The 24,138-nt window shown below is 29.3% G+C and overlaps 1 protein-coding gene across 1 annotated transcript in view; it reads left to right on the top strand.

The window, feature by feature from the left end:
* Positions 1-1,490: 1,490 nt before the first annotated feature.
* LOC123290688 (putative gustatory receptor 28a) overlaps positions 1,491-24,138 on the top strand; it is a 132,797-nt gene continuing 110,149 nt past the window's right edge. The window contains exons 1-4 of the mRNA XM_044870950.1: positions 1,491-1,560; positions 1,672-2,234; positions 3,590-3,679; positions 5,137-5,329. Coding sequence (XP_044726885.1) covers positions 1,491-1,560; positions 1,672-2,234; positions 3,590-3,679; positions 5,137-5,329 — 916 coding nt within the window. The remainder of the gene's footprint in view (positions 1,561-1,671; positions 2,235-3,589; positions 3,680-5,136; positions 5,330-24,138) is intronic.

The raw sequence follows: 24,138 nt of genomic DNA, 5'->3' as shown, positions 1-24,138 counted from the left end.
GATTCAGATTTGTCCATAAAATTATTTCCATATACAAACTGTTATTCCCTTTTTTACCACCTTAAAGTGGAAGGTAAAAATACATAACGACCTATTCTCACATCTACCGCATGTACAAAAATCATTAAAATCGATCAAGCCATTTCGGAGGAGTTTACACACAAACACCGTGACACAAGATTTTTATATATTGGATAAATTATATTTAAAATTAGTGGAATTATGAAAATTATTTTCTGTATTTATGGTCGAAGAGACGAAATAAAGTCGCTCTTCATCTATCTGATAACCAGAAGAGTCATAATTTTTTGAAATATTGATTTTTAAACATTCATTATCATAGTTTTTCTATCAAAAAGTATTCATGGCTAACATTAATTCAGACAAGCCTATGCCATTATTTTCGTAATTAAATGGTCTTTTTTCTGATATCAATTTTGTTTGGTTAACAGACCGGTGTACTTGTCTATATTGACTAAACTCTTCATATGGTATAAACAAATCTACACTGATCTGTCAACCAATCGAAATTGGTATTCGAAGGAAGATAATTTAATTACGGAAATAATGGTACAAGCTGTCCTGAAAAAACAGTTCATGGGAAAATTGATAAAATTAATTTAATTAAAAATAGCCATGAACACTTTTCGATAGAAAAACTATGATAGGGGTGTTTAAAAATCAATAAAATTTCATAAAAAATATATCTAATCTGGTTATCAGCTGGGTGAAGATCGACCTTAACCCATCTCTTGTACTATAATTAAGAACGAAGTAACCGACTCCACTCACATCAGGAAAATTTAATTGTATATTGGGTGTAGTTTAAAGTAAAATAAATAAAGATTAAAAAAAAATTATGTGGGTGGCCTCTGTTATAGATAGATATTTGAAAAACCGAGGTTTATCCCCATTATTAAATAACTATAGTTAAGTATGGATTTTCACAAATTTTCGCTCGACACAATTAAAAATATACTTTTTACCTATATGGAAGTCATGCGGCGTTCATATCAGTTTCTTAATTCTTTACTGTAGGTACTATACTTTTCTCCCACTACATAATCTAATAAAATAATTATTTAAATTTGCTAATAGTTTTAAAAAATATTTGCTGAATTTACTACAGTATTTCCTGTTGTTTGAGTTGAAGTGTTTTATATTAAGCCATGGATCATTATGATTGTATAAAACCGCTTTTACGTGTACAACAATGTTTGGGTATTGGGGCATTTTACGCGAAAAAACAAAACGACTTTAAACCGCATGAATATTATACAAAAAAATTCGATTTCTTAGTTACATTATTCATTGTGGTACTTACAGCTAGTCTCTTTATTATACACAAATATCAATCACCCTACGAACCTCTGGATAATAACTGTTTTTTACAAACTTTATATAATACACAGTACGTTTTTGGGGAATATTTAGGTATGTTTGTATTCTTTATTCAATATATAATGATATATAAACATCGCTTCATTATTATGGAAGCTCATACAATGATTGATGAAGTAGACAAAACTTTACGCGACTTTCAATGTGACGTTCCATATCGTAAGATTCGAAATTTTTCCTTAATTGCTGCACTACTTTTAATATTTTTGGAAATTTTGGATGTAATGTTAGGTTATTATATTATATTTATAGATATTGATTTATTATTAGAATTTTTTAAATCATTTATTTGTGATCTGACACAATGTGTGGTGGATTCCATTGTAATTGGAATATTTATTAATTTTATGGTTTGTTTACGCTATCGGTTTCGTGTGATTAATGAGTTACTTGTACGTAATTCTAAACAAAGTGTCACTACTAATATACGTTCATTAGAATCTGAGCGCATTTTAAACGAACAAGAAATCGATGCATTGACAAAAACGCATGAGAAACTATGTGATGTTAGTGATTCGATAAGTGATGCATTTAGTTTGGTTTTATTTTGTGATATGGCATATTTGTTCGTGTTAGTTATAATCGACGTGTACCTTGCAATAAAACTGTTTATTTTGTTGTTTACGACCGATATGAATGCAGATGTGGACGAAGATCGCATTAGTTTTTGGTTCGCGGTCGCTCAGCAACTCACATGTGTGGTGGCGATTTTTTCCATAAAATTAATATTATTAGTATTGAGTGCAGAGTTAGTGATTGGTGAAGCATCAAAAACGCATGCGTTTGTACATAAATCAATTAACTGTTACGATGAGGATTCAATTAGAAATAAAGTAAGTATTTCTGGTACTGATACAATCTAGGCTTTCCAAATCTAGTGTAGTGAGACAATATTTTACTCTTATATTGACGTTATCAGTGAAATTTCGTAAAACAATTATTTTTTTACACCGTCTCGAATTTTCACAGCAATGGGTCCCGACTGTTATAGTCGCTATGTAAACTGCTATACTTAATTTTTTTCTTTTCAGTTGAGTATTTAACTCATTCGTCAGTTACCATAGTTTGCGACTTCCATTTTCAGCCTTTGTATGTATGGTCCTTTGAGGCGCTCTATAAGTAAAATGTATTATATGCTAATATCAGATATGTATGTGTGACCCCACAGCCGTGTTATATATACCCGATTGTAGCAATATAAAAGTGACTACCTTTCTTTACTTACATGACGTAAAAAAATAAACGATAATGTAATCAACACTGTGTATACATGGCATTGCAACAATTAACTCAGCCAATTTTTTATTTTCTCTTAGTTTTATTAAAAATATTCTGGTGTGGACAGCACAACAATGAACTTTCCGAGGTGAAGGTAGTCCTAGACCCGGATTTACTATTGATTAAGTATGTCTTTATGTAAAATTCTGAATTTATGCAAATTTTATGCCTAATATTTACTCCATCCTCTAGTAGACCATCTTGGCACCGCCTCTACGGTGAAGGTATACACCCTTGCAAAAACATTATACAAGACCATACTAAATTTGAGCGCTTATCATCCGTACTATAGATATGTATCGAAACGAAATTGATGCATACCACAGGATATTCGCTCCGTGCGTGATTTTCGTTTCCATGGTAACGATACACTACTTTAATTATAGAATTGTATGGATGCATATATAATTGTATGGATTGCATTTAAGACTTACATTTAAAATTTAATATTCTTGTCCCACAAATTTAAATAAATAATTATGAAAATTTACATTTGAAAAATAATATTTGTTCAATTTCATTTCTTATTTTCACAATTTTTAATGTATTAAGTTTAATTAATTCGTGTTTTTCAATAATTTTAATTTGACATTTCTATTACATTAACATGTAAAGAATTGCAAGTTAGTCATAACAGCCCCCTTTAACTCCCAAATTTTTCACTTAAAGCGCTGGCATCGATTTTATTGTCCCTACCATGACTACGCACACAACGAATACTGATATTTTTTGTGTAACATAGAAATACGAGTCATTCACCTTTAAAAGAATCTGTTGGATTAAAGAAGCTAAAATATTAAACAGCTTCGTGATTACTGAATTACAAAGGATGCACGAAAAGAGATTATACCTTCGGAAAAGTAATTTTTTTCTTTGTTTTTTTACTAATATATTCTTCTTTTAATTTCAGCTAACAATTTTTCTAACGCAATTAATCAACAGAAAACCAACTTTTACACCTTGTGGATTATTTGAGTTAAATTTGCCACTTCTATTATCGGTAAGTATTAAAATGTACATAATGTTCGTTTAAAAGTATCCACCCTTAATAACTCTTGACCTGATGTGACTATTGTTTTATTATTATTGTGAAAACACGTCGACATAGATATGGATGGATTGCTTCCTATAATACACCACATAGAAGGTAAAAGGTAACTACCCTTAATAACTTTTGACCTGACGTGATTATTGTCTTGAGTGAAACCATGTAAATTAAGATATCGGGGTGAAAGTTCAAAATGGCACCTTAAGAATTTTAGGTTTCATCCCTTCTTCCTCAGCCAACCCAACTTTGTAATTTCAAATGACACCTTTCTACCTTGTGATACCTTATTTGAAATGACATAAAATTCAACCAATTCTCTATTCAACTATGGCAAAATAAAATTGAAATCGATCGATTTTTTAAAAGGGGGGGGAGGATTTTTTTAAAAGGGAAGTCATTTTGTAATTCACCATTTTTTAAAGGGGAGGGTTTGAATTTTTTAATGAAACTATTTTAAAAAAAAGCTTGTACCTATTTTAAAAATTGAAACTATTTTAAAAATTGTCTAATCATCAAGAATTTTTTTTTTCAAATTAATTTTTTTAGTATTCATTATGAATTATAAATTTTTATGATCCGTTAAAAAATGAAGTTATAATATATTTAATATAAAGTTGACTGCGGGGTATTTAATTAAGAGATGGGGTTTCTGCTCGAGAATTCTCGATTTGTCTCTAGTGAGACTGAAAAAAACAACAACGCCTCGAGAAATCGAGAAATCGATTCCGTGCGCTAGTTATAAAAAAAATCAGGCATATAACACAACACGTCTACTTAGCAACGAAAGCATACAATTGAAAATAGCTTAGGAGCTATGGCCGTACAAACAATTAATTTGTTTTTAACAAATTTCCCTCCATTCTGAGCGTTGAGCAAGTTGAAAATTCGGTATCAGCGGGTCAAAATACGTCGAAATACACTCCTTGTTCGGTAGGATCTGTAAATGCATACAAAACCTACTCAGCGCCTACACTATCAACAAATAAGCAATATGGCGGTGACTGGATACCGTGCGAGAGAGTGAGAGAATGTCCCCATCCTACTCCTACCTTGTCTAATTCTACTATGCTAGCAATTTTGTTGATTTAATTTTAAAATTATTTTTTATTTAATTAATGACTGATGTACATTTGCGACCTAGTATTAACCCAATCACTATTAAAAAATTAAGGACTACCCTACTCTTTACTTTTCATATAGACCAGAACAGTAGGTTAGTTTATTGTTTGAAGTTATTTTGTTAATTAATGAGTGATATTTATTGTAACAAAGTATCAACCATATGATTTAATGGATCTAATCACTAATTAAATTTTAAAGCATTTATGATTCCATAAAGATCCATGTTTTCCAAATAAACGCCACTATTTTTTTATACTTTAATGTTTTTCTTTTTTTTTTTTTTATAGATGGTTGGGACGTTATTTACGTATATCATAATTCTTATCCAATTTGTCGAATCAGATGCAGGATGTAAGCAGTTTTTAACAGAAATTACCGATAATTCTACAAATTCAAGTCTAGAAATTGTTGCGAATGATACAAGCACAAATATGACAAATAATTTAATGAAGTTAATTGAATCTGGAAAACATTTACCGAGTTTAGGAACAAATTTATCATTTCCAATATTTGAAACAAATTTATCATTTCCAATATTTGAAACAAATTTATCATTTGCTAATGATTCAATACAATCAAATGATTTATTAAGTGATTTATCATCTAAAATGATGAATATTATTCAAAATATGAGTAACATGAATGATTTACTTAAAAATATTTCAAGTAATATTCAAAATTTATTATTGAATAATTAATATTGTTAAATTGATAAGAAATTATGGTGCATTGTTATTATTATAATGAAAATTCAATGTGCCTTGAGAAACTGAGCTTTAAGGACTCTTTAAAAGGCTATTTTGGAGCGTCAGGAAAATTAACTATGGGCTAAATTAACTAATTTTTCTGACGTTCCATGATACAAGGTCATTTAAATTATTATTTTAAATTAAATAACCAAATTTTCATATACATTACATAATTTTTGAACTCAAATCTTTATTTATTGTGCTAATAGTGAAAATACTGCGAGAAATAGTGTGGAATCTATAAAAGTACACATACATATTAATTTAAACCCTCTCAGAGTGTAATATCAAAAATATCAAAGAATCGAAACACTTACATACAGGGGAGAAAAAATACAAAAAAATAAGTTATAGCAAAATAAATTTTCCTTAACCATATTTTGATTATGATCAAAAATAAAGACAAATCACATATACTCTTGATACAACTTTAATATCATGCTGGAAATTTGTAGATTTAGTGCTCACTTCGATCACTGCATAGCACCTTCCATCAGTTGACCGTCTTTTTAAATATACTTGATACAAAATTCATTGTATCTTTTTAAATCTATTAATAACTAGCTGTGAACTACCCGCTTTGCTGGGCAACATCCCCAATTGCACCCCTCCCTCCACATTTCCTTGCGTGGGATAACAGTTTTGTAATGTACACGTCATGCTCTTTTATTTGATACCCCACTTAGGTATATTTGTAAATATTCGATAATTCCTTCCCACTTTCTCGCTACACCTTTCTACCCTCCGAAGGTTAAAAGTAGATAAAAACAATAGATCTTTGAAGCTGGTTGTATATCGTGTCAATATTTGAGCTTAATCGATGCACAACTTTTTTAGTTTTTGAAGCATATCCCTTTCAACCCCTATTTCAACCCCTTACTCTACTATAATATGGATGTATTATACATAAAAACCTTCCTCTTGAATCACTCTATCTATTAAAAAAAAACCGCATCAAAATCCGTTGCGTAGTTTCAAAGATTTAAGCGTACATAGGGACATAGGGACATAGGGACAGAAAAAGCGACTTTGTTTTATAATATGTAGTGATGATTATATTTCAAGTTTCGTTATCGAGATCGCTGTGTAGTACTGCCCTTGTACGCTTATTCAATACCACAAAGTTTAACTGTAAATTAAAATTAAGTTAGTTTCTATGGCGACGTGCTTATTTATTCTTCATTATGTCTTTTGTGCGCTTACAAGAAACATCGATTTTGATTTCTCGACACATAAATGCATAGATACATTCAAAACTCAAAAGCATGCTTAAAACACAATAATACAAAATATCTACAAAACAAATAAATATATTAACGCATTCTTGAATCGTTCTATAATCTTTTTATTGACTGAAAACGATCAGCTGGGTGACCTAAAGAAAAGTTCGCGGCGCTGAAATCTTAAAAATATACTCAATATGATGCTAAAACGCGCTATTCATCAAATAGGCTGTTGAATGAAGTTAGAAATGTCCGAAACCATGGAAACGGTATACTTTGTTTATGAAACATACAACTACACAAACACAAACTCGCACTCGTGGACACAGTGGACCTTTTTCACATTTTTTTTTCTTTTTTTTTTAATTGATAGTAAATGTCTTGATAAATGGCTAATTTTTCCTCCCGATTTTTTTGGAGCCATATGACCGAGAAAACAGACAATGAAAATCATTAAATTTCAAATTGGCGAAAACGATCCGGAAACACACAAGTTATACGAATGGCGCTGTGACGTCAGGTCGTCAGTTGATTTTTATTAATTATCATATTGCGAATTGCGAATAAATTAAACCGACAATGACAAATAAATCGGTCAATATTGAGGATGAAAAATCGTGCATAAAAATAAATCGGGCGTGTTTTGTGCCTCTGTGCCCAAATACTACTTCAAAACAGCCAGAAAAACTTTATTATTCGTTTCCAATGGATATGGCTATTAGAAAAAAGTGATTTGACCGTTCTCATCACAAGGGTCCGATTGGAAAATCTAATTAATATTGTTGCGAAGATCATTTTGTGGTAGGTACAGTACCAACATTATCATTGTGATGAGGAACATTTTCTTTTACTATACATGATCAAATTTACCAAAATTCAACATGCTACAAAAATCCCCATAGCTCCCCCTCGAAGACCTAACAATTTTTTTATGAATCACATTTTTTTTCCTAGAATGTTACGCATTTTCTTATTAAAATTATTATTCACAAAGTTACTTTTACTTCACGAGCTTCGGGTGAATTGAACCGGTCATCTTGCACTAAAAATTCCCATACCATAAAAGTAGTTATTTTCGGTAGATTTCCTTGATCTGCCTTTGAAAATTCTGGGTCGATTTTTTGTAGTAATTTATTCTTCACTTTCAATACCCCTTTCAAGTTGATATTAACGATATATTAATACGACAGTTGACACTGTTTTATTGTCATTGCTTGTCGAATTGACGTCACAGATCACGTGTGCGGTGGAACAAAAAAAAAATCGTTTTAAATAATTTCAAATATTGTGACTTTTTTTACATGTGTTTTAATTGTTAAAAATGCGTAATTTTCGAGTTACAGGGCTGTTCGACCTATATTTTCATAAAAAATTAACAAAAAACATTTCTGTTTTTCATGAAAAAAGTCTTCTTTTACTTTGTGAAAGAATTATATCTCATTTTCAAAAAGTTTCACTCCTTCTGACTTGAAAGTTAAGAACAGTATTCTAGTCAAAATTTGCATTGATAATTCGAAATCAAAATGTTGTACAAGATTAAACTACTAAGTAAATGGTATTATAAGAATGTCAAAAAGTTATCGATTGTAAGGTCACATGTCTGATTTAATAAAGTTCACTTGAGATATTTAAAAAATGTGCGTGAAATTCGATTGAAAAGTGCCACACAATCAAGTCTGTTTTGGTGTGTGAATTTAAAATTATTTTCTAAATTTTGTATACCAAAATGATTAAAACTATTGAAAATGTATTTCTAGATATTTAATGACTGTAACAGTTTATCTTTTCCATGTTGTAAACTAACCCATATCATTATAAGTACGGTATAGAATTTCCAACTAAAATATTTTCCTGTTTAAAATGAAACTGCGCTAAACAAGATATATTGTATAAGTGCGCAGTAAACATCGAACTTCCATACAAATACACGATGTACGATATGTACGATGAGTGTATATTAACTCATTCAAATTGTTCGAGCGACAATTGACTGTAGTGAAAAACTTGTATCTAAATTCAGTAAAACCGTCAGTTTTCAAACTGAAGCGTAATGAGTTTGAGCACATGCTGCCGCATTTAACGAGATCATACTTTCGTTTATTAATTAGTGCAGTTGTTAAAAAAACGTGTATATGCAAATAAAAATTTATGAAATAAACTAAATCATTTAATTCTAATTTTAAAAAAAATTTTCTTTTTATTCGTTAAGCCAAAAAACTTTATTTAACAATTATTAGTGTAAAGTTTCCACCTTCCTGAAGAACAAATTAAACCAAGTACAACAGGTAAATATTTTTTTTAAATTAAATTTTCCTTTAAGAAGTTTTTAATTTGGGAGAATGTTATTTTCAGAATTTATGAAAAAGATTATGAATTGATTTATTTTTATATTTGTTTAAAATTGAATAACTACTCATTCCTAACAAATTACTGAATTAGCATGATTTTTTCAATTTTCAATTGATTTATTAATAAAATTAAAATTATTTTCTATCCTGAAATTTTTATAAGATTCTTGAAGATACGCAAAAAAGTTTATATTGTTTCACTAGCATTTAAAAGTTTTAGCAGCTTTGTTTACAGCAGTTAAGATATTTCCTAATTGAATGCACGCTAATTTTGTTCAAAACTGACCTTACAGTTTACTTTTAACGCGCTAATCAAACATAATCAAGTTTTTCCAGACTTAGTTAGGAACTTGTTAGAAAATTATATTCATTCCAGTTCATTTTGTTTCTATAAAAATTGATATTTTTTTTAAATGATGATTTTTCGTAGGAGAGTTTCGTGGGTATAGTCGATACATTTTACTACCACGATCAAAATTTTCGACAAACATTTTGTTTTTAAATTTCTTTTAAGAAGTTTTTAATTTTGGAGAGTTTTATTTTCAGAATTTATGAAACAGATTACGAATTTCTTTATTTTTGTATTTGTTTAAAATTTAGTATCTACTAATTCCTAACAAGTCACTGAAATAGCATGATTTTTTCAGTTTTCAATTGATTACTTAATAAAATTATAATTATTTTCTATCCTGAAATTTTTATAAGATTCTTGAAGATACGCAAAAAAGTTGATATTGTTTCCCTAGCAATTAAAAGTTTTAGCAGCTTTGTTTACAACAGTTAAGATATTTGGCAATTGAACACACGCTAACTTTTAACGCGCTAAGGAAACATAATCAAGTTCTTCGAGACGTAGTGAGAACTATAGTCGATACATTTTACTACCACGATAGAAATTTTAACGATGTATGAGCAAGAAAATAATGTTTGAGTCAAACGCTCAAAATTTGTTTATAGGTAGACTTTTACTCAAAGAATTTGGGGTTCAAATTTCAGCATAATATCCATGCTGAAAATCGATATAATCGGCTCTTATGGAGAAATCTTACAAAACGACATATTTTGAAAGTTTTTGATATTTTTCACTTAGAATGAATGAAAACATTTTAATTAATTAATTCCTCTCTTAATTGATCGATCAGGTACCCAAATTTTTGTTTATACAATAATGTATTTCGTTAACTATAACATACTAAAAATTCGGATCATTATCTACTAATTTATTTTTTTCTATTACTGGCGAATCACCCTCCTTAATAGATAGTAACCATAGATAAGCAATAGCATAGAAAAGAAAAAAACCAATAGTCTCCATTCATATAAAGGATGTAAGAGCAGGGTAGATTTAGGGTGAAATTATTTTTATCTGATTTTCAACTTTGATGATGAATTTTGTTATAACTTCATGAATGTAGATAAAAAAATAAGAATTAAATTTTTTGATATGTGTCTTGGTTTTCGAAATATCGAATGCTAAATAATTAAACAGAATTTTCAATTTTCGGTATTTTGAAAATAACGCCAGATATCGAAAAATTTTATTCGTATTTTTCGTCTTATATCGTCAAGTAGTAATGTAATTCATCATCAAAATTGAAAATATATATTGTTTAAATTTGTGTCCCCATTCATTCTTAACAAACTATTGAAATATTTTGATATAAAAACACTCAATTGATTTTTTTTTGGGAGTTTCTTTGGTGAAATTTACGACAATCTTAATCTAGGAGTATATTGGAGTAGGGCATATTTAAGCTCCCTTATTTATTCTTAAATGGAGACCTGATAAATAGAGTTGTCACATCTCTCGTCGTTTAATTATTCTGTTTATTTGTAGTCTGTCGCTAAGTTGAAAATGGTGAAATTTAGGTAGGGATAGCCCGTTGGATTCGGAATGATGTCTAGAAAAATGTACCGGAAGCGTTTTTTAGCACATAAAAAATTGCAAAAGTATTAAACAATTAAAAAAATAATATAGTGGTGGGGGACAGGTAAGAAGGCAAATTATTTATTGTTAATTTTGACACTTAAGTACATTAACATTTTTCATATATTTATTGAATTTGTATCATTACACCATGTATACTTTTTATATCATGTATATATGAAATATACATAGTATATTAAAATTAGTCCCAATTTTGTAACGCTTAAAAATATTGATGCTACGACAAAAATTTTGATATAGCTGTTCATAGAATCACCTATTAGTCCATTTCCGGTTGTCTGTCTGTCTATCTGTCTGTCCGTCTGTCCGTCTGTCATCACGATTACTCAAAAACGAAAAGAGATATCAATCTGAAATTTTGATAGCGTGCTGAAGACGTAAATAGTGAGATTTAGGTCGTTAATGAGCAACATAGATCAATCGAGTCTTGGGTTCGTAGGACCCATCTTGTAAACCGTTGGAGACAGAACAAAAGTTTAAATGTAAAAAATGTTCCTTATAAAAAAATAAACAATTTTTGTTTGAAACATTGTTTCGTAAACATCACTGTTCAAATTGTATATTATGTATGTTATAGCTATATGAGTTATATATATATATATATATATATGTGTGTGACGTTTATGTATGTGTAATGTGACAGAGTAATCAACACTGTTTATACATGGTATTTCAACAATTAACTCAGTCAATTGTTTTTTTTTCACTTGTTTTTTTATTAATCTTGCGTCCGGTGGCTGCAACATTAAACATACCTATAAATATTAATTTTAGAAAAAAAAGTTTAGAGTAAAAGTTTTAGGCAATTTGTTGATTTAAAAGTTATTATCATTTTATTATTGAAACAAATATTAGAAGATTAGTTATCGGTCAAACAGTCAATAAGTAAATCGCCATAGTCGTATAAGTCAAAAACGGTTGGTAATACAAAAAAAAAAATTGTTTAGCAAAAAATTTAGGTAATTATAGCTTACGACCATTTTTGGTCTAAAGTAATTGGTTATTTACATATAGCCCCAAAACGGTTTTCTTTAAAATGGAGGCACATTACAATACAATGAACAACAAACGTATGAGCAAACTTAAAAGTATAAAAAGACTAGCGACCCGCCCCGGCTTCGCACGGGTACAATGCTGATACTAAATACACTACAAAAAAACTGTGAACGTTGTATATAAAAACATAGCGGCCCGCTCTGGCTTCGCACGGGTATAAAATATATAGCCTATGTGATTAAAATCGATCCAGTAGTTTTGATTTATTCATTACTGCCCGTGGCCCGCACGCGTTAAATTTGGAGTAAAACAATTCCCCTTTCCTTATACCATGAAGATTTCCTGCTATCTTTGGAATATCTAAATTCATACACTACATTTTTACTTATTTACTTTTTACATTTTTAACTATTTATTTTATTTTTACAACATATTACAGAATGTCTTTATAAACAACGTTCACAGCTTTCTTGTAAAAATGTAATTATTTACGACATCACATTAGAAACCTCAAAAATAGCAGTACTTCTCCACTATTTAATGGATGTTATTATAAACCTTCCTCTTGAATCACTCTATCTATTAAAAAAAACCGTATCAAAATCCGTTGCGTAGTTTCAAAGATTTAAGCATACAAAGGGACATAGGGACAGAGAAAGCGACTTTGTTTTATACTATGTAGTGATAATACACGTATATATTTTTAAATTCATTAGAACGCTTCTTAATTTTTCATAAAAAGTGTCACACCTGACTGGGTAATTACAGAAGATAAATAATTCAGGTTTTGTTAACAATAAAATATCATAATGTAGGCGGTTGTAAGAGCATATCCATTTTCAACAATGTTGATATTTTTAATTCAATAATCATGACGTACTTAGAATTGCATCATTTTAGTGTAATATTACGTTGGTATCATAGCTTTTCATAAATGTTTCAGTTATTAGAAAACTTTTAAATATTACATTTTACCACATAAAATAAATTAGTTATATAAAGTTAAATTAGAATATATTTGAAAACAACTAATTTTTGTACATGCGAACGTATTTTGTATCGTTCAATTTTTGTAATGACTTTTCTAAATAAAGTGACGCTTAAGGATGTATGAGTATGATAGCAATGTTTGATTTAAAAGCTCAAAATTTTTTTATAGCTAGAATTTTTCTCAAAGAATATGTGGTTAAAATTTCAGCAAAGATATCCATGAAAATTTTTAGGAAAAAAATTATTGAAAATCGATATAAAATACATTGGCTCTTATGGAGTAATCTCAAAAAACGACATATTTTGAAAGTTTTTGATAATTTTCACTTCGAACGAATGAAAGCAAATTAAAAAAAAACTTTTTAATAGAAAGTAAATATATAAGCAATAGCATAGGAAAAAAATCAAGTGTCTCCATCCATAAGGGATGTAAGATCAGGGTAGATTTAGGGTTGAAATTATTTTTATCTTATTTTCAACTTTGATGATGAATTTTATTATAACTTCATGAATGTAGATGAAAAATAAGGATAAAATTTTTCGATGTGTGTCTTGGTTTTCGAAATATCGAAAGTTGAATAATTAAACCTAATTTTCAATTTTCGGTATTTTGAAAATAACGAAAGATATCGAAAAATCTTATTCTTACTTTTCGTCTTATATCGTCAAGTTATTATATAATTTATCATCAAAATTGAAAATATATATTCTTTAAATTTGTGCTCCCACTACCGTGCTCATACATCCTTAAATATAAAAAGTTTTTTAAAAGCTCCAAACGATCAATTACACATGTTTAAATTTAATATTTTAAATTTAAATGATTTTAATTCAAGAAACTAAATAATGATTTGGAATATTATTACTTTTTTACCGTTAAAAAAGAAAATTACGAAAAAAATTTGGACTTTGAACACGAATAACTTTTTTCTATCAATCGTAGCCTGTACTTTGACATAAATGGGTTTGGAGACAAAGCACAGGCAAGTCCAACGACATCAAAATCATCAAATTTTAATTTAAAGGACGCTAGATTCGGCCCAAAACGCAAAAAAGGAATTTTCCAAGATGGCGGCGAAAGGGTTAATTCCACGAATACGCACATCCAGATTTAAGGTCTCCAAACAACCTCCTATCAATTGAATGAATAAAAAAATCTAATGTCACAAACTTTTGGGTCAGCCCGTAACAGCAGTGAACTAAGTTAGAGGTAGACTAAATTCTAACTAACAAAAATATTTCTAATAAAAATTTTTTGATCAACTTTTGATCAAAACATATTTTTCGCAAGCGGAACAGATCTAGCACAGATCTAATATAATTTTGATGTTGGTATAGTGTTTCACGAGGTAAGAGGCGAGGCGAGGTTTTGATTTCAGCTCACCTCTCCTCGCTTTCGTATAATGACCCTTGCCTCGCTTCGGCCTGGTCCGAGATAGAATGTTCACTACCTTCGTCTCGTCTCGACCTCGGGCGAGGTAGAATGTTGAATATGTCATAATATATTATTTTTAAATTTTTAAGAAAATAAATGTCTTTAAAACACGGAATATAAGTTGCTTATTCTCTAAACTTTTATGATTCCTGGAATGAAAACAGTTAATCAAAAAAGTATCCAGCATAGTCGTGTATATGACTGTAGTATCTAGATTAACGTCTCTCTTTCTGTCGCATTGTTTCTCTGTCTTTTATCTTACTTATAAAATCTCAGATATTTTTGAATGAGATTATGAGAATAAACAACAAGTGTAATTTCTATAACTATTATTGTGTTATAACCTTCACTTTATATGCCGACATTACCCTCCTTTTGTTCACAATTTCGTTTGATCTCTAAAATTATCAGTGTTTCTCCACTATATTATGGCATGTATTATAAATAAAGACCTTCCTCTTGAATCACTATCTATTAGAAAATCGAATCAAAAACCGTCGCGTAGTTTTAAAGATTCAAGCATACATAAAAACACCGGGACAGCGACTTTGTTTTATTCTACGTATTGATGATAATATTGTAATATTTAAATTATATAATATTTCATTATAAAATTATAAAAACAAAAAGATTTTCTGGAGTATTTATATATAATTTTTAATAAATAAATATTTTGGCCAAAATATAAAATAAAATTTAGGAGGAGGGGGTTGCCTCGGCCGAGGCGAGGTTTTTGGGACAATATACTTCGCCTCGTCTCGATTAGTAACGATGCTTAAAATTTTGAACTGCGCCTGACCTCGTAGTCTCGGTGAAATACTATGTTGGTAGCTTCGCAGGCGCCCGTTTCCACAGAAATTAGCTCCTTGAATATTAACCATTTATTTAAATACATCCAGTAACGAAACATCCTACCTACGTAACCTACGTACATCCTGATATATTATAAACTAGCTGTGAACTACCCGCTTTTCTGGGCAACATCCCCACTTGCACCCTTCCCTCCACATTTCCTTGCATGGGATAACAGTTATGTAATGTACACGTCATGCTCTTTATTTGATACCCCACTTAGGTATATTTGTAAATATTCGATAATTCCTTCCCACTTTCTCGCTACACCTTTCTACCCTCCGAAGGTTAAAAGTAGATAAAAACAATAGATCTTTGAAGCTGGTTGTATATCGTGTCAATATTTTAGCTTAATCGATGCACAACTTTTTTAGTTTTTGAAGCATATCCCTTTCAACCCCTATTTCAACACCTTACTCTACTATAATATGGATTATACATAAAAACCTTCCTCTTGAATCATTCTATCTATTAAACCGCATCAAAATCCGTTGCGTAGTTTCAAAGATTTAAGCGTACAAAGGGACATAGGGACATAGGGACAGAAAAAGCGACTTAGTTTTATAATATGTAGTGATGTAAAATTTTGTGAGGATGAATGACTATAACTACTAACCTATAGGTATATATTTTAATTAAGAATATTACACGGCATGTTACATTTGAATTCTGAACTATTTTCTTGAAATCCTTATTATATACTGGCTATACTTGCCTCTGTACATAATTTAACGGGTTGTTTAAATCATTGTAAACCAATCCGAACCAATTGCTATCCCTACATATTTTATATGTTTCCTTTTAAATGTTTGTTTGTTACGCTTTCACACAACAACTACGAAATGGATTTGAATGAAACTGTAGAACAATATAGCTCATACATCAGAATAACACATGAGCTATAATTTATAAAGCCATATTAAAAAAAATTTTTTTAAATATATTTAATCAAAAATTTTACTGCTCTGTCTATGACCTTCATTTTGAACCATAAATGAAAAATTTCTGTAAAAATTTAAAATAATAAATGAGTTCAAATAAATCATGGCCATCTTTTCTGATATACTCAATGACTTATGACTATTTCACACTTAAAAAATTGAAAACTGTTCGTATATGTTAGCTGTGTAAGACAATCCCTTGGAGTTTTATGGAAAGGGTAATAGAGATCAAGAGAGCTGGAGGCTATAAAGTAGTGGTTGTTACTTTTAAGCCCAACAAAGCGGACGGGTATCAAGCTAGTATTATATATGTCGTTCGTATAATTTTACAATTTTAATATAGAGTCTAAAATTCCACGTATTATTACCACTTGTTTTTAATTATTTTCATACATATAAATTCAATGTTGATTTTTATAATTTTATTATTTGAAATTATTCACTAGTAGGAAAACGTATTCGTAGACCTAGTTTTTTTTTTATTTAGTACCGAAAATGTGTAAAATCAATGCCTTTGGCATATTTAAACGTATTATATAAGTCATTAGTTATTAAGTAATGCTAATGTAAGGTATCCTTTGTTAATTTTGAACTGACAGATGAATAGACAACAGTTATTATCTAATATCCATTGAATCTAGTTAAGGAAGCTAATAAATATTTACATTTTTTAGACGAAATTTTCCATATTTGAATACAAATTCGTACTTGATTTACTACATACCATCATAAAAACGATAATAATTTTTATACCATGTATATATGAAATATACATAGTATATTAAGTTTAGTCCCAAGTTTGTAACGCTTAAAAATAATGATGCTAGGAAAAAAATTTTGTCATAGGTGTTCATAGAATCACCTAATTAGTCCATTTCCGGTTGTCCGTCCGTCCGTCTGTGGACACGATAACTCAAAAACGAAAAAAGATATCGAGCTGAAATTTTTACAGCGTACTCAGGACGTAAAAAGTGAGGTCAAGTTCGTAAATGAGCATCATAGGTCAATTGGGTCTTAAACTGTTAAATATAGAACAAAAGTTTAAATGTAAAAAATGTTCCTTATTAAAAATTAAACAACTTTTGTTTGAAACATTTTTTCGTAAACATCACTGTTTACCCGTGAGGGCGCCAATTTTATAATATGTACTATACTTGATTAACAGTTATGTATGCGTCACATGTTTGCATGTGTAATGTGATAAAGAAATCAATATTGACTATGCATGGTAAACAATTAACTCAGTCAATTGTTTGTTTTTTATTCATTCGTGTTCTATTTTTTCCCTAAGTGTTTGTACGTAAGCTCGTCACTGTATTTTTAACTTCCTGGTAAAATATCATTTTCATTTCATCAAAAATTAATCGAAAATTTCTTGGTAGGTAATGAGAAAGTGATATTTTGTTTAATATACAGTGTGTTAACTTCAAAAGTATCTACCCTTCGTACCTGTTGACCTGATGTGATCATTGTTTTGAGTGAAAACACGTGGATTTCGATATCGAAGGGGAAGTTAACAAATGGTACCGAGAAAATTTATTTTGAACCATGTACATTTCAATATATTTTATAATTTTCTCGATCAATTGAGAAATATTTAGAATATTCTAGATATTAATTATTCTTAATTAATAATTGTCGGTGTTTCATTGTATGTAAAATAAAAATTTTATCAGGATTTAGAGAAAAATTTCTTGGCATTGAATTTCTAGCTAATAATATGGCTAACGTTTCAAGCCAGCTTCATTTAAAAGATTTTAAAATTAAAAAACAAAATTTAAAAGTAAACAAGTGAAAACAAACAATTGACTGAGTTAATTGTTGAAATACCATGTATAGACAGTGTTGATTACTCTGTCACATTACACAAACATACATGTCACACATATATAACTGATAATCCCATATTAATACATAGGTACTATAATACATAGTGTTGATGCGCAATCGTTTGTTTTTTTGACGTCACGTAAATAACAGAAGATATTCACTTTTAAATACACACACACACAACTGATATTCCTATATTAATACATACTATAAAGTTTGCACCTAATTAACGCCCTCGTGGGTAAACAGTGATGTTTACAAAAAAATGTTTCAAACAAAAGTTTTTTATTTTTTTATAAGGAACATTTTTTACATTTAAACTTTTGTTCTATCTCTAACGGTTTACAAGATGGGTCCTACGGAACCAAGACCCAATTGACCTATGATGCTCATTTACGAACTTGACCTCACTTTTTACGTCCTGAGTACGCTGTAAAAATTTCAGCTCGATATCTTTTTTCGTTTTTGAGTTATCGTGTCCACAGACGGACGGACGGACGGACGGACAACCGGAAATGGACTAATTAGGTGATTTTATGAACATCTATACCCAAATTTTTTTCGTAGCATCAATATTTTTAAGCGTTACAAACTTAATATACTATGTATATTTCATATATACATGGTATAATAATTAATTATGCTTACTAAATGAATGAGTTTTCTCTTTACATATCCTTTAAACTTTACATCATGTTTTTGGAATAATACTCGTAAACTTGTGTTAGTTTTAAGTTTTTGTGTAAACATTTTAAATGAAAATTTAACAAGACAAGGTATGTAACAAAGCCAATTGCAACTTGTAACCACGAACATGGTATCGTATAATAATAACAATGAAATTTTCAATGAACCTATTCGTTGTGTGCGTAGTCATGGTAGGGGACAATAAAATCGATGCCAGCGCTTTAAGTGAAAAATTTTGGAGTTAAAGGGGGCTGTTATGACTAATTTGCAATTCTTTACATGTTAATATAATAGAAATGTCAGATTAAAATTATTGAAAAACACGAATTAATTAAACTTAATGCATTAAAAATTGTGAAAATAAGAAATCAAATTGAACAAATATTATTTTTCAAATGTAAATTATCATAATTATTTATTTAAATTTGTGAGACAAGAATATTAAATTTTAAATGTAAGTCTTTAATGCAATCCATACAATTATATATGCATCCATACAATTCTATAATTAAAGTAGTGTATCGTTACCATGGAAACGAAACTCACGCACGGAGCGAATAGTTGAATCTAAATTGAAATTACCGTCAAAAAAGTTGAGTTTTACTTTTCTCAATTGACATCACGTTTTCGGAATATCCCAAACTGTTTTTTTTTATGAGCAAGTAAAAATAAACAATTGACCGAGTTAATTGGTGAAAGACCATGTATAGACAGTATTATTGATGACGAAATCGTTTTTTTGTTTGTTTATGTTACGTAAGTACAGAAAGATATTCAATCTTAGATAGCCACACATATTCAACTTTTGTTCTATCTCTAAAGGCTTACAAGGTACGGACCCAAGACCAAATTCACCTATGTTGCTCATTTACAAACTCGACCTCACTTTTTACGTCATGAGCACGATGTAAAAATTTAGGCTTGATATCTTTTTTCGTTTTTGAGTAATCGTGTTGTCAGACTGACGGACAGGCAGACAACCGAGAATGGATTAATTAGGTGATTATATAAACACCTGTTCCAAAATTTTGTTGGTAGCATCAATATTTTTACAAACTAAGTTGTCAATATATGGAAAACTTTATTATTATAAGATTTACGAAAAAAATTGACAATTTTCAATTCAAAATCATTTTATTCAACATTTACTATTTGTTATTAGAAAGGAGCATTTCATTTACCTTGCGAATCTATATCGGGTGTATCAGAATAAACGGTCAATATTCAAGGAGCTTATAGAGTGTACCGCCAAAACAAGCATCTGAGTAACATGTATGCAGGAGAATAAGGAACTAAGGCATTCTCGGGTTTTTATTGCAGGAATAATCAGTGGGTTATTAAAGAAGAAAAAACTATGCTATTAAATGAGAGGTTGGAAATTGAATATAGGGATGAAAAGCACTCCTTTTAGTTTTTTCCAAATATCTCGTAAATTAAGCAAAATTAAAAAAAAATTCATGCCAAAACAGTTGAAAGAAGCAGGTAAAAAATGTAAAAATTTCGATTTTTTTGTGTATTTTTGCTTCTTCGCTTGTGTCTTTTGTTTGGGCAGAGATGGGTATAGAGAATGCAGTTGACAAAGAAAGTAGATTAATACTTTTTTGCATTAAGTAAAAAAAAATAATTTTTACAATAAAATGCGAAAAAGGTTTGAAATGCGAAAAAAACCAGGTTGAACGCATTCCTCATACCTATCTCTGCCCAAAAAAAAAAAAAAAAAAAAAAAAAAACATACAAAAAAAGCAAAAACTCGAATTTTTGTTATTTTATTCGTTTTTTTTTTTAACTGGTTAAGGCGTAACCAATTCCGTCCTCGGTATACTTAGGATAGTGGGTTCGAACCCCGCCGCCGCAACAAAATTAATTTAATTAATTTTTGTGATGGGCTGGTGTATTGCATGGTATATGCATGAAGAAGGTGCACTCAGCCTCTGAAATTGAGGAGTTTATTTAACTTCAGCGACTTTAACTTCAATCCCATTCTATTGTAAATACAAATATTTAGTTGTACTTGTTCAAATCATACGAAAATGGTTTGAAAATATTTTTACCATATTTCAATATGATACGGCCAATTTCGGGATGAGGTTGTCATTATATTTTAATTTTTTTTCAGTGTATCATTAACAAGATACACCTTCATTATTTCGCCTATAACTTTGACAATCTCTCATTTAGAAAACACAATAAATTTTATTAAAAAGTAATAATATTTTTTTACAATTTATCTCTTAAGAACTTTAATATTTACGAGAATATTAACGCTCAAAATTTTTAAAATACAAAATTTAACTTATTGTAACGTTCGGAATATTAAAATACAAAATTTGAAATAATGAAAACTAAAAAAAATTCAGATATGTAAAACACTTTTTACTCTAGGCGTTATGAAACATTTTAATAAAAGCTTATGACAAGATTGCCATATCTACACAAAATAATATCGGATTTGAATCAACCAACTATAGCTCATCACTAGGCTTGTTTCTTCGAGAATTTTGAATAACTTTCTGTATGAGATTTTTAAACCAAATTATGTTCTTTAATTTAATTTTTGAGATCTTAGCTACATGATTTCGAATGGGCTTAAATTCTCAAAATTTGACCATTCTTCATAGGCTTGGTTCTTTGAAACTTGTTTATTGTATGGGATGGGATAAGGATATTTAAACCAAATTCTGTACCAGTGAGTGTACATGTATAACTCAGCCTACAATTGTTGAATGACGGTTCCAAGTATAAATTTATATATATATATATATATATATATTTCACGGCTCATTCATCTGCTAGTACTCAAAACAAGAAAAATGAAAAAATGAATATAATGTACAAAATAAAAAATCCACTTGAATAAAAGTCCTCATTAAAAATTCAAAAATTTTGTTATGTTATATACAAAATACAGATACAACCCATACAAGCATATATTTTTTATACTCAGTTATTACTATAAAGAATTAATATTAAATTGTATAAAGGTAGTAATAAAAAAAAATTTGGTGTGAACGCATCACGAGTGTTTCGTTACAAATTTGAGATATTAAAACTTAAATTTGTTTCAAATATTATTAACGCTATGTTTATAATCAATAATTTTCAAATGGCATATTCAAATTCTTTCACAATATTCAAATTGAATTTTTTTATTGAAAAATCTATTATAGATTGTAGGGTTTTTTTTTTCTTTTAACAGTAACTATACGACTCGTAAAGCCTAAATGGAGGAAAAATTTTGTAAAAAAATGTCCACCAAAATTGTTTGCAACATAGCGATAGAGGTATGTTGGATAATGTGTAGATAAAAAGGTTTTTCCTTAAAATTTTTGTTTGCTATAACTTTCCATAATATTCTCAAAGTAGCCAATTTACATCCTAAACGGTAAGAGATAGAATAACACTTTAAATTAGAAAGTCGATCCTCATAAAAACACAAAAAAATTTTTGTTTAAACGTTTTTTCAAAAAACGTTAGCATTCGGAGGAAATGCGACTTAAAAATATTTTATTATTACTACTAATGAAATAGAATGTCCTCTATTGCTCTTGAACTCTTTTGGCTAAACCATTATTCCGTAGTTAGTGTGTTTTTCTTTCCATTAAATGCAATTATGACATTTTTTTATTTCGCATTTCCTCCGAAAGCTGGTGCTTTTCAAAAAAAATGGTTTAGATAAAAAATGTTAGTTTTTTTTTATAAAGCTCAAATTTCTAATTTAAAGTGTTTTTCATCTCTTACTGTTTAGGATCTAGATTGGCTATTAAAGAAATCGGAAGAACTAAATCTAATCTGATGTTAGGACATGATGTCCGTCATCAAACTCAGCAGCTTTTATTTCAGCTATTTTTTGATTGGTTAGCTACATAACGAGCTATTAGCCATTATACGTTAAAATGATCAACTCTGTATATGAACAGACACCTTATTTTATGCTTACAAAATGCTGGTGGATTAAAACAATACAAATTTTACAATAGTACAGAGAAAATACAATTTTAAAGTTTTTATTTTTAGTTAGCATTTTAAAATGCAACAAAATTAAGTCTGATAAGATACCTTCTGCTGTACATTACAAGAGAATTAAATGGAAACAAAACAAGTGAAAACAAACAATTGACTGAGTTAATTGTTTAAATACCATGCAAAGACAATGTTGATTACTCCAATTTTACATAGGAAAAAATCATTTCCACATCACCCATGATGTGGAAATCTGTCTTTATTTTCCCATTCCCGTTGGGATAGGAATTCCGTAAAATTCGTTTATAGTGGACGTCTATGTCACGAAAGAGGTAATGATGCGAAATTTGAAGTTAATCGGACCGATAGTTTCGGAGATTTCGTGATGAGTCAGTCAGTGGTGTGCAGGTACGGTATGGCTCGCGGTCTATTAGACACTGAGGACTGTTATAGCGTAGAATAGGTGTAGAGTAGAGAAATCTTTATTGTATATGCAGCCGAAAGGGTTATTACAATTAGTTGACAATTTACAGCATAATTATTATACACAATATAAAATTAATATTCCAATTGGGTAGGTACAATAATGATTACAATAACATTAATTAAGTATGAATAACAATATTTACCACAATAAAAAAATACCAAAATATAACCTAATAAAATAAATTCAACATTTTACATTAAAAAAAATGCATATAGGTAATCCTATGAAATTACAAAAAAAAAATTCGTAACATAGGAGCTGTGTTAGGTAAGCGAATTCGCTCAGAGTTTGAAAAAGTAACACACTTTCTTAAAATCGAATTTTGCATTTTTAATTTTCCAAGTATTTTCATTTAAAAACCTAAGCGCCTAGAGACAAAAACACAAGAGTACTTTTTGGCTTAATACTGATAAAAAAATATATAAAAATAATTTTTATTTTCAAAAAATTCCAGATTTTGTACTTTACGCTCCTCTCATCCCTTGTTTATCTGTCGATTTTTCGCATTAACAAATTTAACTTTTCAAATACCAAAACCATCTTGATACCAAAATTTATTCAAATCGGACTTAAATTGTGACCGCTAGAGAGTTTACAGACATATAGACGTACAGATACATAAATGCATATGCTATATACTATACTATACTATATATTATAAATGTGAAAGTAAGCATGCTTGTTTGTTTGTATGTTTGTTTGTTACGCTTTGACGCTAAAACTAGCGAATGTTTTTTAATGAGGCTTTACAGCAATAGAGCTGATTTATCAGAATAACATATGAACTATAATTTATAAAGATATATTAAAACAATAATAAAAATAAATAAATTAATTAAATTT

The sequence above is a fragment of the Chrysoperla carnea genome, chromosome 1, assembly GCF_905475395.1.
Source record: "Chrysoperla carnea chromosome 1, inChrCarn1.1, whole genome shotgun sequence".
Taxonomy (NCBI): Eukaryota; Metazoa; Arthropoda; class Insecta; order Neuroptera; family Chrysopidae; genus Chrysoperla; species Chrysoperla carnea.
Note: the sequence above shows the minus strand (reverse complement) of the source record. Positions and strands in the feature narration are given on the sequence as shown.